A 14533-nucleotide genomic window follows, 5' to 3' on the forward strand; every position below is an offset into this window, starting at 1 on the left:
AGCGACAACTAAAAAAATGAGCACACCCGGCTCCACTAATACAGATGAAGACAGATGAACTTCGATCAAATGGCGGGACTTGAGGAAATACGTAAACGGCCAGACTTTCAGTTTCAGGACTTTCCAACCAACACGAAGATCACTGACCTTGAAAAAGGGACATGTCACATTCAAGGCGCGCGTCCCTTCAGCGGGAAATGAAACACCAACAACGGATACACAAGCAGAAGAGTAGCTTGAGCCTTCATCCCCGAAACGGACCGTCGCATCAGCAGTCTAGCCAACGAAGACCTCATGAGGCTGTATCGCCCACGGGGATCGGGGCCCATGTCTGCTCAGACGTTGCACGCCCACATCATCTGTGTGTGTGGGGGAGGGGGGGGGGGGGGGCTTTACGACGCACTCAGCTGCTGAGGCTATATGGCGTCGCCTGCCTCTCACCCTGGCAGGAAGGGCGGGCGCCGCGGGGAATCGAACCCCGTACCTCTGAGACAGCGGGCCCCACTCACGTGAACGCCTGTGCGATCGTCTCCTTGCAGGCGCGGCGCGTGGCCTGCCTGATGCCGGACACGAGGCGGCTGAGCGAGACCGAGGAGCAGCCGGTCGGCTCGCGGCGGCGGCCCAGCCGCGCCTCGGCCACCAGCCGCTCGAAGTTGGCCGCCAGCAGGCTGGCGATGGCGGCGCCCACCGGGCTGCGCGCCTGGCCGGCCGGCGGCAGGCCCACCAGCACGATCTGCTCGTCGTCGCAGAACTGGGAGAGCGTCATGCCGCAGCGGTGGCGCAGCCCGTCCACGTACAGCAGCACGGGCCGCGCCACGGCCCGCGACGCCAGGTACGGCTCCAGCGACTTGACCAGGTACGTCATCAGCGCCGAGGACGTGACGCGGCCTGCCGACGCGCCGGCGCGCCCCGTCACGTGAGAGCCACGTGGCGACGATTGAGGGCGGCGCCGAGGCTGTCGCCGAGCACCGACTCCCACGTCATTGCATTCATCAAGCGCGCGCGTGACCATACCAAATATCAGGCGCACAGATCTCGGCGGCGATCTGGCCCGCTCCCGCTGTGTCCAAATTTGAGAGTGTGTGTGTGGGGGGGGGGGGGGGGGGCGCTGGCCGGGTGTACCAGGCGGTCCCAGTCCCAGCGCAGGCGCCACTCACCGTCGGCTGTCGTCTGTCGGAAGCAGTCGTCGCCGCTCATGTCGTCGCGCACCAGACCGCCGGCCGGCGTGACCAGCATGGGCGGCGCCTGCTCACCGCCCGCCGACACCACCAGCACGCACGCCACGTTATCGGGGGCGTCAGCGGAGCGGCCGGCCGGCGGCGGCGACGGCGCGCCGGCCGGCCGCAGCTCCAGCACGGCCCCGCTGGCCACGTCCAGGCGCAGGTTCACCTCGCCCAGGCAGAACACGCGCTCCGGGTCGGCGAAGTCCACGGTCGGGTGGTGGGCGGCGAGCGCGGCGCTCACCGAGCGGTACCAGGCCGTCGGCGAGCGGACTGGCGCCGCGCCGGCCGTCAGCAGAGGCCCGTGACGGCAGGCGCGCAGCTCGTCAGAGAACCGCGACTCGAACGCCGCCAACCAGTCGGACACGCCCTTCTCGCTGCCGGCGAGGCGATATGGCCCGGTCGGGTCGGGTCGGGTCGGGTCGGGTCGGGTCGGGTCGGGTCGGGTCGGGTCGGGTCGGGTCGGGTCGGGTCGGGTTGGGTTGGGTTGGGTCGGGTTGGGTCGAGGCGGGTTGGGTAGAGGCGGGCTGGGTCGGGTCAGGTCGGGTCGGGTCGGGTCGGGTCGGGTCGGGTCGGGTCGGGTCGGGTCGGTCGGTCGGGTCGGGTTGGGTTGGGTTGGGTCGGGTTGGGTCGAGGCGGGTTGGGTAGAGGCGGGCTGGGTCGGGTCAGGTCGGGTCGGGTCGGGTCGGGTCGGGTCGGGTCGGGTTGGGTTCGGGCGGTGGGTTGGGTTGGGTCGGGTTGGGTCGAGGCGGGCTGGTTCGAAGGCGGGGCGAGGCGGGTCGAGGCGGGTCGAGGCGGGTCGGGTCGGGCGGGTCGGGTCGGGTCGGGTCGGGTCGGGTCGGGTCGGGTCGACAGGGGCGTGCGGGGTGACGGGCGCGTGCCGCCCACACCTCTCGAACCGTTGACGGATGCCCGCGGGAGGTCGCACAGTGAACGGCGCATCGAATCGGACGGCGCGAAACGATTCAATGTAACACAGACCAGGGTGAAAACATTCGAAGAAACGAACGATCCAGCGCGAAGGCAGCATGACTGCCCGAGTCATTGCTTATTTGGTGACAGTTGAAGGCCCATGATTTCCGCCACATATTTGGTACATCTGGTGCTGAGAAAGGTTTGGCCGCGAACAGCAGTCATCCTAGCAGGCAACAGTGTGTTTTAAGACGGTACGCACTCCAATGGCGGAAAGCGCCGGCTTGCTGCAGAGTTGCCTAGTTGGTCCGTCGCCCACTGACCTCTGCACGCCGCGCTGCTCCAGCAGCACGATACGCTGCACCTCCTCGATGAACTGCGCCCGGCTGATAGCCAAGCCTTGGGCGGCGCACCGCGTCAGCCACGTCACCATGTCGCGCTCCTCCTCGGCTGTGAATAGCGGCCGGATCTGGACCGACTTCGGCTTTGGCACCGGCACCGCCTCGGACTCTGACTCCGGCTCTGGCTCCGGCTCGCTGCCAGACGGCTCCCACGAGCTGCTGTTCATCTGCTCGTCGTCGCTGGACACCGACGACTGGGAGTCCAGGGCCGGGGAGGGCCACATCTTGTCGGGTGTATAGGTCACACTGAAAACCTGGTCAACACAGCAGATGTCTGGCCTTAGGAGATGGGCATGATAACATTAATACTTGGGACAGCACCCAAAACAGTAATACTGGGGACCACATCCAAACCATGTCACCAGCTTCTTTTCCAGTGTAAGCAAATTTTAATTGCCTGTGCAAATCACCTCACTTACACTGTTAACCATACTTTGAAACAGAAATCTGGCTTTTAATCTGCATACAGTGACCACTTAATACTGCTGTTTTCAACTCCCAAACGATCAAAACAGTTTTGCGCTCTACTCTGTTGTACTTTCCACATACTGGGAAGGCTCTGCCCATACTTAACACTGAACTATACAGTCCTCAGTTATTCAGAATCATGAAAAAATTACAACCTAACCCTGTGTCTATGTAGACATTATCACATGAATGTTAGCACATGTAGTCCATAAATGCAAGCATCATGCTTTTAGAGCACTGTCGTCTCTCATATTTGAGCAGAGGGCCAACATCACACACAAGGATACGGAATGTTGCAATGGTTCATAATTTAAAGCAGCATTACCCTGACATGATCATCCACAAGGCATACACAATGATTGTTTTAAGATCTGAAATCCAAAAACATTTGCACGGATGAGTTTTGGAGATTATAGGCACAGATTGAGTCAACTTTTGCCTGCCCTGAGATTGGCTCACACATAGGATGGGTTCAGTGTATTGATGCCAGTTCAGCATCCAGAGCAGTTGATTGATTTCTTGTAGACATGTGCCGGGAACAGTTCTTACAACTTTGTACACAAAAAGTGAAGGCTTCAACAAAGCTGCAGGTGATAGGCTGGTAACTTCCATGCCTGGTACTAATAGACAACCATAATCGTAATGCATGCTTTAATTGTACCCAAATTGCTTACTTAGGTGAAAATAACTGCTAAACCTTTGCTTACCTCCCCCGGAATACAATTACCCAAAACTTAAAACCAACTCGTTCAGAATCAAGATCAAAACCAGACGTCCTCCACCCTTCAGATCAAAACCTGCCAAATATCTCGCCCAAATCGTAAATATGAATAGTTAATGTAACTACATAACATGCCCGCTACGACCAGAACCCAGAACGCGTTGGGCCAACATTGGGCAAAATCGGCAAAACCCGGGCCGAGTTCATGAAACCTTGACAAAACTGGCGCGACTTGGCATTGCCGTCTAGCTCTGGAGACGAGTCTCTGATGTGTTACACTTCTAACGTGACGTCACTGGGAGTCATTGTCAGAGGCGTTGGGAGCATCGCCATGACTGCAGGAAAAACGACTGTGCCGTTGGAGGCATTTGGGACGCATCCAGACGGGACATGCTAGCTAAGAAGAGGTGGGACGGGACGGCAAGGGATGGGCCTACCGTACGTCTACCGTTGGTGGCGTATCGGGGGGGGGGCAGCGGAAGCAAACTCACCCCATCTCTTTTTCTCCCCCATAATATCAGGTGGCCCAGAACGGGCCCTTGGCTATGAATGTAGCATGTGCGTAGAAGGGGCTCTTGGGTATGTATTGTAGTGCTCGCTTATGCTGTTACCAAAGCGAGCGTAGAAGGCCATATCTGGTCCGAAAAGGGCCCATCTTAAGCTCAAAGGGCAATTATCTCGCTTCCGTGAGGGGTCCCATCTCAGGCTGGAAATGACCCATTTTAAGACAATAAAACACTCATGTCACTTTGACACAGAGTTTCTCGGTACGCAGGCACTCATCAAGGTTATGCAAGACATGCGAGAGGAGAAAACCTTCACAGACCTCTTCAACAGAGTCCAGGAGAACGTCACAGACATAGACTCATGCCGACCCTCCGTCGGCCCCAAAACTGACCGGGCTACCGAAACTTTTGTAGTAGTGCGCAAATGCTGTGCGTGACACCGAGTTTTAAGGCCGGACCTCCCTCCGTCGCCATTACTAAGAGGCGTTGGACCTTATAACTGTCGAGTTGCAGCGTCGCTTTCGGTCAGCCTGGGCTGGGACGTCTTTGCTGAACGGAGGATGTCACTGCAGAAGCTGAGAGACATCCTCACCAAAGATCAGGTTAAAGCAACAGACGAACTTCGAGAGTCACTGGTCTCTGGAGCTGCTGGCTGCGAAACGGAGGTCTGTCGCACCCGATGTCGACCCAGAGCTGCTCTCGGCGCAGCTGAAAGGGCTTCGCAACGCCGGTCTCATGACGCCAGACATGAAGACTGCGGCCGATCTGTGTCTGGTGCCCGCGTCAAAGGGTAGGGTCGCCAGAGGAATGCTGAGTGAAGAGGTGTGTCTGCGTCGCCTCGTAATGACCACACCAGTGTCGGCAGTTTCAGCAGAGCGTTTTTTCTCCGCCCTGTGGCCGGTGAAAACCCGCGTACATGCGACGATGCGTCAGAAGCGTCTGTCGCACCTGGTGACGCTTGATTTTTATCAGGCACGCGCCTTTATGATCAAGCCTGACCAGATCCCGCGTGAGTGCGCCCCCAGGCAGCTCGATAAGCAAATTTCGGTGTTTGGGCAGCAGCAGTGTTGTAATGAATGCCACCGACGTCACAGTGTAGCGCTGCCTCTTCGGGTTTACCCATGTCCGACTGGAAGCGAAACTTGTTCGTGGGTGTTGCTGAACATTTACGGGTGTGCCTGCTCGGAAGACTAGTTTTTAAAGCGTCCTGGCGACGTCCGTAAAATGTTTCTTCACGTGCATTGTAAACGCCAGAAGACGATGACTTAAGGTGATGTGGCCATATGTCCCTGTGACAACTGACAGGAGTCGGCAGGCGCTTTCGACATGCGTGAACGCGTTTTAATCGTACCTTGTGAGCCCTGACGGTTGGTAAGCGCTAGCAGGCTACTATATCAGGCATTTTGTTGTTGTTTTTCTCGACCCTTATGAGATCTTTTGAGAGAATAGTGTCGTAATGCAGCCGTGGGGATGTTTGATCTAAATGCAATCAAGGTCTGCAATAATTAGCCCGGATCGCCTCAGCGAATGTTTTAACTACATGCCGCTATGGCCGACTCCGAGCCCAGGAAAGACGGCGGCTCATCTGGATCCCGTGGCGCTGGGTTAGAGTCCCGGAAAAACGAACTGCTTTCCTTGCGGTCTTCTGGCTGGTCATCAGCGCCAACCTGGCACGGGGCAGCTGTCCCGTAGCCTCGCACGACATAAACAACTTCCCTCTATTGGTCTCGTGTGGATAAATGATCGAAGGCAAAATCATTCGTTAAGCTGGAATCACACTACTGAATTCCCGGTGTAGAGTACAAGGAGTTGCAGGTAACATATAGGTAGTATGGGGTCAACGCCACCGATGCAAGTCATTCGGGTAATTTTAAATATCTAAATCGAACATACAAAATGTGGCTGAATTGGATGGATTCCTGAGGTGTGACCCCATGCTAAGCAACGCCTTGCTATGTAAACCCTGGCCGCCCGACTATTCGATCGTAAAATTCCAACCAAACGACAGAACTTTGTGGCAGGAGTTCACTGCGTCGTAACGCTTGGCTTGGTCCGCCCTGCTGACCTTGGGCGGCCACTGACCCCGGCGGCAGTTCTTCCCAGTCAGGATCAAAGAGCGGGCACCGAAGCGACTCGAGCTTTTAATCTAACCACCCTGGCGCAGCTGCGTCGTCTTACCACCCTGGCCCTTTGTTAAGTCTTTGCCCCCACCCCCACCCCCTCCCCCATGGGACCACGTTTTGACACAATATCTGATAAAAGTCGCAAACATACATGTTGGTGCATACTGTACATATGCCGTCTTAGGCTCAGCCCATATGGATTAGTCAGTAAGCATCTGGAATTTTTGACCTAAATGAGAAAGAAATCGCTCAGTTAAAACTCGCTCGAGGTTAAATACCAGAGCTGTTCCGCCATCATCTGCCAATTTATGGGGTATCTTACGGAAGTTGCCTTTTTGCATTGCTACAATTCCTCAAAGTTTCTGCATTAGCATCGACCCTTCAACGTGGATGAGTACTCGGAAGTAGTAGTTTCGTCATGTCAGTGTTTTTGTCAATGCTTGAAATCACATGAACTTTACAGTGGCTCGGATATCTAAAATATTTTGGATTTGGCGAGATGGAAGCATTCCTTCATCCATTCACCTTTCATCTTCTTCATTTCCGCAACAGGTGAAGTGAGAAACTAAATGGTCTCTTCAGACGTCAATGGCACAGAAGGGAAGGGGCAACACTACGGATTTTGTGTTCGGCTGGCTAGATTTTCAAGGAGGCCGCCTACCATGCGGGCCTCCTGCTTCCTATGCTTCTGATTCACGAAGGAGCCTCCAAATCTCGCCAAGGGGCTTCAAAATCACAAAATAGAGCATCCATTCCATTCGGAACCGCAATCATCCAAGGCATAAAAGGAGCCTCCTGTTCCAGAAAGAGGGCCTCCCGAATACCGAGGGTGCGTTGGAACCCAGAACAGGGCCTCCTAGTTTATAACGGGGGCCTCCCCGAGCGGGATGCGTTCATATCGTCCGATGTACACAATGTCCAAAGGTACAGAATGTCCAAAGTACAGAATGTCCAATGCACAGAATGTCTGTGCCTTCTGATCTAGAGCATGAGCTATCTTATTCATAAAGGTGACCTTACGGTATAGAAAACAGGCCTCTTGATGGTGGAAAGGGGTGTTCTGAACCCGATTTATCAATTTCTAGCTCAGGTATGAAGACATTCTTGGTGTTAATTTTCGTAACCTCAGGGCAGTTGAAATGCCTTTAATTGGGAAGAAGGGACCACCCAGAAATTGGGGAGGGACAAAAGCATACTCTTGTCCACCATGCCTGCCTCCTGTGAGCGCTGCTCCGCCGCCACTGCAGAGGGGCGCAGAGATATTTGAAAAGATCATCAAGGTTCGACGGCGGGCTTGAATAGAAACACGAAACGGGACGACAATTCTAAGGTACGGGTGCTTTTTCATGCTGATGTGGGCGTCCACCGGTGACTCGCGGTTCCCTGCAACCCGGCAGTGCCCGCCGGCCTTGAGGCGGGCCGGTGAGTCATCGCGGTGAAGCCCCGGCTTCGAGCGTCCCCGGCTAACTCATACTGCCACCTAGCGACTCACGCTGGACCCTAACCTGACACCCGACCGCGGACGCCAACGCAGCACGATTCCGCGTCCACGGACGCGGCGCCGGTGACGTGCGCGTCACGGTTTCTTCGAAAATGTGGGTAGTCAACGGAAGGCTGGGCCGGGCTTTTTCGCTGACTACGCACACGGTCATGGTGAGAGCTATGTGACAAATGCTTCAAGGACGCCACGTGAGTCAATGAGATGGGGACTGGTCCACCGTACTCAAGCGCACTATTCGCTATCGTTTGATGGTAGCGCCACCACTAAGTTTGAAATAAATAGGGCCTACCGAAAAAGTGATTTCCAACAAACGCCAATAGACACATCAGAACGGGAATGCTGTTACTTGTGCAATTTGGTCTGGGTTTTTGTTTTGGTCTGTTCCGTTTTTCGCTTGCAGCACCGTAAGCGGTAAGACTGGCGTTGCCATAATCATACGTAAGACTTTTCCACAAGGATCGACAGGTGCACACTGGGATGTTATTTCCATTATTTCTGCACGGCGTAGATGTGCCACATGTCCAGGAACGCTAGCAAGCCATGCTTAAAGCGAAACTACAGCACTGTACCGTGGAGGGCAAACGGCTGGCAGAGATGAATCTCTTGTATCAACCAGAAGAGATGCGACATGTTTCTACGCATGCACCTAAGACATAACGATTTCTGCTTGGCCCCATCTCGTTAAGGCTGTGTGTGCGGCGGATTCATCTAGGTGCGGGAAGGTTAAAATTATTAAGCATCAATGGGGCACCGCATGCAAAACATGCAGGCGACGCTTATGTGAAACATTTATGAGCTATACAACCACAGGACAAAAATAGAATTTGTCTACCGGTGCGAACATGGGCTGGTACAGCGGTGGTGCCAGACCTGTTCCAGTGTATGGAAAACATGTTTTGACGGGAGCGTCTGCCGGATTGACGCTCGCCAAAACGAAGGAATAGTCTTCACAAAACGATCTACAACACATGTAACTGCACAATTGCGCATTTGGGGCGCTTGCGCGACTCGTGGGGCGCCAACGGTGGTCATATGTGCACCCAGGTGCCATAGCCTCAGCTGGGAGTCGAGCCTTGGCCGACCAAGAGAAGCGGAAGAAGAAGCTCACACCGTGGTTCAGAGGACGTTCAAACAAACTCTTCTCTTATCGATCGTGGATACGTTACATTTTTGTAAACGCACGTCCTGGACACATATTCGCAATAGCCTTGTCGGGGTTCCGAAACGATAAAATGGACTGCTCTATATTGATCGCTCGTCCAGGCTCAAAGATGTCCAGCAGAACACATCCCTGTCTTAGAACTTGCCAACCATAATCTTTCCAGTCAGACATAGTTAAGAACTTGGGTCTTTTGTCTTGGACCTTTTTGGTCTTAAGAGAGCAAAGCTGTGACCGACCGTCTGACCGAATGATCTTCAAGATGACTTTTTCAGTTCGAAACCCTACACAAACATGGAACACCCCATTTAAGCCTTGAAAACAGCAGGGCCGTGAACCGTAATGAATGATCTTGAAATTGTTTACCCAGTTCAAAACCACACACAAATGTGTAACATCCCATTGGATCAACGAGTTGTATATAGCGTGCACGATCCGATGCCTGCATGAAAAAAGGAGCTGACCACCTCTTCGCGCGCATGACGCCCAGCCAACGGCGGCGGCTGGATAGGCCTCTGCCAGAGGGCTTGCGAAGGGTCACATTCTGGACGCTCGTGTGCTGGTGCGGCTCAGCGTGACGTGAAGATGCGGGCATGTGTAGTCAGTGGCATCCGAAGAATGATTGGCGGATTCACCTGCACAATCAAAGATAAAACATACTTTGTCAAGCGCAGACCGGGCAGGGAAGCGGTATAAACGCGCCAACTTTTTTATCCATCCCATATTGCCATGCCCCGCGCATTTGGAGATTTTTTTATAGATTCAAGGCATCTGTTCCGAGGCGTTGTATAATACGAGTTATACCTAAGATGCGTTACTGATACGAAACCCCGCTTCATGGTGTCATCTTCTGCTCTTTCAGCAACGTAAAGCTAGAACACAAAATCTCTCGGCTCGGCCCCTGTAAGATATCCAGGTAGACTGCCGCAGTCTGCAGAAGAAGGAAGTCCCAAGATGCTTGCATATCGACAAGGATCTCTGGAGATTATCTTGCCAGCGAGGAGAAACTCCACATAAAAAGAAAGGCATCATTCGTACGAAGATGGCACGCCGCAGCCATCTTCGTTCCGGCCTTCAAACGGAGCTTTTCGGCGCGCCCTCCGATACAACAGCCAGAAACTTGCAGAGTTGCGGGCTTAAATCCGGCCGATTCAACGATTGCACCCCACGCACCGGATGCGTCCGGCGAACCTCCGGCGGATGCTTTGCTCACGGACATTATCTCGGCTCCTCTCACTTGCGTGCCTGCGGCCATGAAATACACCCCAGTCGGCGGATGCAAAAATACCCGCGATTGTACCGACATTTACGAAACGGCTGGCAGGGTGGTGTAGAGCACCCGTCGGTGGCTCCGCCTGCCACAATGCCCTGCGCGGCGCCCGCGAGCAGGCCGCGACCGTCGGACGAACCAGGTATGACGCGATCGAAGATTGGCGCATGCGCAATAGGCAGCGACCGACCTTGGCCTGGTGCGTCGTGTTTGCAGCCCCGGCCGACTAGTATGGCGCGGACTCCGGTGGGGGGGAGGTGGGGAAGGCTTCAGCAAACTGTCCACGAGCGGCTAGACGTCTCTGGCGACTATGTGGACGCAGTTGTGCATGTGGTGGACTCGCTGTGGACGCAGGAGCAGCGGCGCGCGGCGGAGGCTGCACTGGAGAACCGCGATGCGGACTCCCTGTTCTACACAGTGTTGATGGACGACTTCGACATGCGGACACACTACGCGCAGGCCGACTCTCACCGCGCGTTCGTGACTCGCGCGTACGACCGACTCTCGGGTTGGCTCGAGCTCGTGACCCGGGAGCAGGCTGAAGCGCACGACCTCAGTAAGTACGGACTGGCAGAGGCGCTCGGCTACACGCTGCGCTGGGTGCACGGCCGTGAGGGCCCGGCCTGGTGGGAGGCGCTGGGCTACCACTATTGCACCGAGGAGCACCACCCCCAGTACTTCCTGCTCGGCCGTACCGGCGACGGACGGATGAGCGGCGCTGCCCTGCAGGAGAGCCTGGTCGACATGGTGGCGTGCCGCTGGGAGCGGCAGCTGCACGGCGCCAGCGACGTCACAAACCGGCAGCTGGTGGACATCGCGCCCGGCTTTCTGGAGCGCTACCAGCCGGCTGACAAGGTCGTCGTGCAGGAGCTTATGCGACGCATTGCCGGCTCCTGATATGCGGCGCATCGCCGACTTCGGATGTAGCCCACCGCCGACCCCTGGTGCGATGCGCCGCCTGTTACTGATGTGGCACATCATCAGTCCCTGATGGGGCACGCTGCCGGCTCCTGATGCGGTACATCGCTGGCTCCTTGTGTGGCATATCGCCAGCTCCTGATGCGATGCGCCGCTGGCTACTGATTTCGCACATCACCAGTCCCTGATGCGGCGCGCCGCCGGCTCCTGATACGGTACATCGCTGGCTCCTGGTGTGGCACGCCGCCGGTTCCGAATGAGACGCGCCCTAGGCTCTTGACGCGGCGCGTTACTGGCCCCTGATGCGGTGCACCGCTGACTTCTGATGTGGTGCATCACCAGCTCCTGATGCGGCTCGCCGCCGCCCGCTTCGGAGTGTGCCGTAAGCTACTGGTTGGATACGACCAACTCCACCGTCACCCTGCGCGGTGTGCCCCCGTGTCGTTGGCGCCCTGTCTAATTGGCCCTACCGGGCACGGCACAGGCTCGTTCCGAATTACCTCGGACCATGTGCCGCCGCGGAAGGGTGTGGGATGGCACAGGTTCGGGGCAGCGTGAGGCGTGACCTCGTGAAAGGCTGCCTCTCTTCGCTGGGATGTATCGTATGAGCGGCCCGCCGAACGTCGCATCACTGTGACGTACGAAACCGTCGGCCACTGCGAGGCAATGCCTTTGTTTAGCCGGGACAGCCATGCCAACGTTTGTGAGCTTTGTGGGAGCTTGATGTGTAATGCTGCAATTACAGGCATGGCCATTTGAAGGACTTAATGTTGAGGTGTTCAAAACGGTATCCATGGTGCCGACAATTTCCCAGGTCCAGTCGTGCGGAACTCGTAATCTCCTTGGCCTGCGCTGCCGTTCATTCTGTGCGACATGTAGTGCACGAGAAAATCCTTTTATAGGACTGTGCGACAGGAATACTCTGCCCATGGTTGGAGTGTCGCGCCGGCGTCGTGGCGCTCCGAAGCTCTTCGCCACTGACATCGCAATGTAGGTCAATGCAGTCGTCATTGATAGTGCCTGGTGCGAGCAAAGCGCTTCTCAATTTGCGAAACCCACGCGATTCGTGGGGTAAGGTTCAATAAGCCAGGTATAATTATTACGATCCGGGGTCAGGTCGGTGCGAAGCGATAACGTCACGCCAGTCATGAATTGCTTGTCAATAATATATTGGCGTTGAAGAAAACGTCATGCATTTTGGTTGGTATTTGTGCTGCCGAATGGTCTGCTGCCACTCCCTTGACTGTTTTCGACAAAACATCAAAAATGGGGAGGGCCGTGGGACGCAAATATTTCATAAATGTACGCAATGGCACGCACTGATGAGCCACACGAGGACCTCACTCACCACATCCGCGTCATACACGAGGTGCTGTCGTGCTGCCAGAACTCTGCTGTCCCGCCGAGCTATTGAAAAGTCTCACGGACCCGGATCAGCGGCGACAAACACGAAGCTGTCCAGATGCACATGGCCAGTTCACGGCGGCAGGCCCTGGCACACGCATAGGTAATGGCATGACCGCGTTAGCTGCGGGGAGGGTCGTCAAGACTGGTGGTTGAGGCTAGGATTGAGTTGTTTTTTATACTTTTTTTCTTCTTCAAGGATATCAATTTTGTGCGGCCTGATCTACTCAGCACTACGAACCTTGGTACGTAACCGCGGTACCACCGTACGGTCAGATGATTTCGTTCCTCGAAGCGCATATGTGTACATTGGTTTTCAATGGCAGCTCAACAGAAAATTTGGTAGCCCTTTCTCTGCATGTCGGACATTGCATTTCCCGCGGTGCCCGTCCTTGCTGGGGATGAGAAGCAGGCGACGCCATGTAGTCTCAGTGGCCAAGGAGCGCAGTAAAGGCCCAGCGACGACGGCGAAGAGACACGGTGTAGCAGGTTGAAGTAATTAGCATACGAGTATATAAAATATGTCATCTAATTAAGGTATAATGTAACATATACATGTATATATATATATATATATATATATATATATATATATATATATATATATCGCTTGCCACCGTTTTATCGCGACAGTGAATTATCAGAATTTCAACAGATGTATGACGAGATTTTGATGATAAACGACAGACATAGCGAAAGGATCATGTGTGGTTTGGTTTGGATCAGAGCCATTTCGGTCTGTAATGACCATTTCAGGGCCACGATATGAAAGACATTGGGTAGTGGTGGCGCTTCATGCATTATGTAATGAGACTTCGCCCGCACGGGGACTTACACTAGTGGGTACGTGCCCCGCTCCTATTTACTATGCATCGTATGTTCTCGGAACTCATACGCAGCTTCACCGGGGGTCACCCGAACCCACTCGTGGCTGGTGCACGTGGATTGTCCTGGACAAACGGGCGTCACGAGGGTGCTGGGCGAGGCGAACATGGAGGAAGCAGGGCGGGTGAAGGGAGACCATGCACAGCGAATTAACTCGTTTCCATGCGCACGTCTGTTCTGACACGACTGGCTTTGTGATTGGAAGCTCCGGCTTCGAGGACTTGCGCAGCATGAAGCACCAATGTCCATTTTTTTTCGAATTGTTTGGAATAGTTTTCAGCGCACGCTAAAACAAGGCAGAAGGACGCATTTTCGTAGTCACAACACGTTTCAAACAATTGCTGATGTGTGCGCCGCTGCTTGTACCGTCGGGTCCATTCCCGCAAAGCGCCGCCTTACCGAAAACAAAAATAAAACCGAGCAAAAGCGCGTATCCTCACAGCGGGCCACGACCACGACCCACGCCCCAGCAAGTCACAATAACTCAACCTCCACGCATGGACTTCCAGCACCACTTGCGTCTCATCATCTTGCCATGCATCTCACCCTAAGGCAATACAGGCGCTTGCCAGGCAGTCATCGGTAACTCTACATGGCCGTCACCGGCAGCGAAATACAACAAGCATCCGAAAACAATGCGCTTTAGTAATACGCTCTATGCAATCAATGAGTCCGTGTGAAAAGCATCACAGGCCGTAGATTTCACCGCCAAAGTGTTCTGTGGCCCCATACCAGGCCACAAACCCTGTACACGGTGCGAAGCCGTTCCGCGGACTCTTGCTTCGGTCTGCCTCCGCGCCGACGCCAATCTTCCGCATCACTGTGACCAAGTTCCACTTCGCGTGGCTGCGCCAGCGGCCACGCGCAGTGGAACGCGCAGTTTATCGAGTCCAAGGTGAACTGACGTCAGCTTTCGCCTATCCGCAGCGCCTTTTCATACTACGCACGAGTAACATTGAAAAAAGGTGCACTTTGGACCCGGTGGCGCCTCTTGGGTGCTGCGTATCTGATAAGGGCCCATCGTTCAGCGTGGAGTATGGGCGCA

At 55.0% G+C, this 14533-nt stretch overlaps 1 protein-coding gene across 1 annotated transcript; it reads right to left on the bottom strand.

Annotated features, from left to right (window-relative positions):
- Window positions 1–505: 505 nt before the first annotated feature.
- Window positions 506–3908, bottom strand: LOC119110173 (uncharacterized). The gene is made up of 5 exons (XM_037233909.1): window positions 3709–3908; window positions 2456–2787; window positions 1365–1597; window positions 701–888; window positions 506–607 (listed from the first exon to the last, which is right to left on the bottom strand). Exons 2-5 carry the CDS (start codon window positions 2755–2757, stop codon window positions 506–508), a joined length of 825 nt encoding a protein of 274 aa, XP_037089804.1. The 5' UTR covers window positions 2758–2787; window positions 3709–3908.
- Window positions 3909–14533: the final 10625 nt, after the last annotated feature.

This window comes from Pollicipes pollicipes, unplaced genomic scaffold (genome assembly GCF_011947565.3).
Source record: "Pollicipes pollicipes isolate AB1234 unplaced genomic scaffold, Ppol_2.1 Scaffold_7231;HRSCAF=8579_pilon_pilon_pilon, whole genome shotgun sequence".
NCBI classification, from domain to species: Eukaryota; Metazoa; Arthropoda; class Thecostraca; order Pollicipedomorpha; family Pollicipedidae; genus Pollicipes; species Pollicipes pollicipes.

Bases quoted from the DNA above. Each gene is read 5' to 3' on its own strand.
- LOC119110173 (XM_037233909.1), bottom strand. From the start codon at position 2,757: ATGTGGCCCTCCCCGGCCCTGGACTCCCAGTCGTCGGTGTCCAGCGAC. The intron at 889-1,364 runs GCGGGGCCGTGC...GCGCGTCGGCAG, and splicing joins CCTGCGCCTGGACGTGGCCA to GCCGCGTCACGTCCTCGGCG. The intron at 608-700 runs GCGCGCAGCCCG...CGCCGCCGCGAG, and splicing joins GCCTGCCGCCGGCCGGCCAG to CCGACCGGCTGCTCCTCGGT.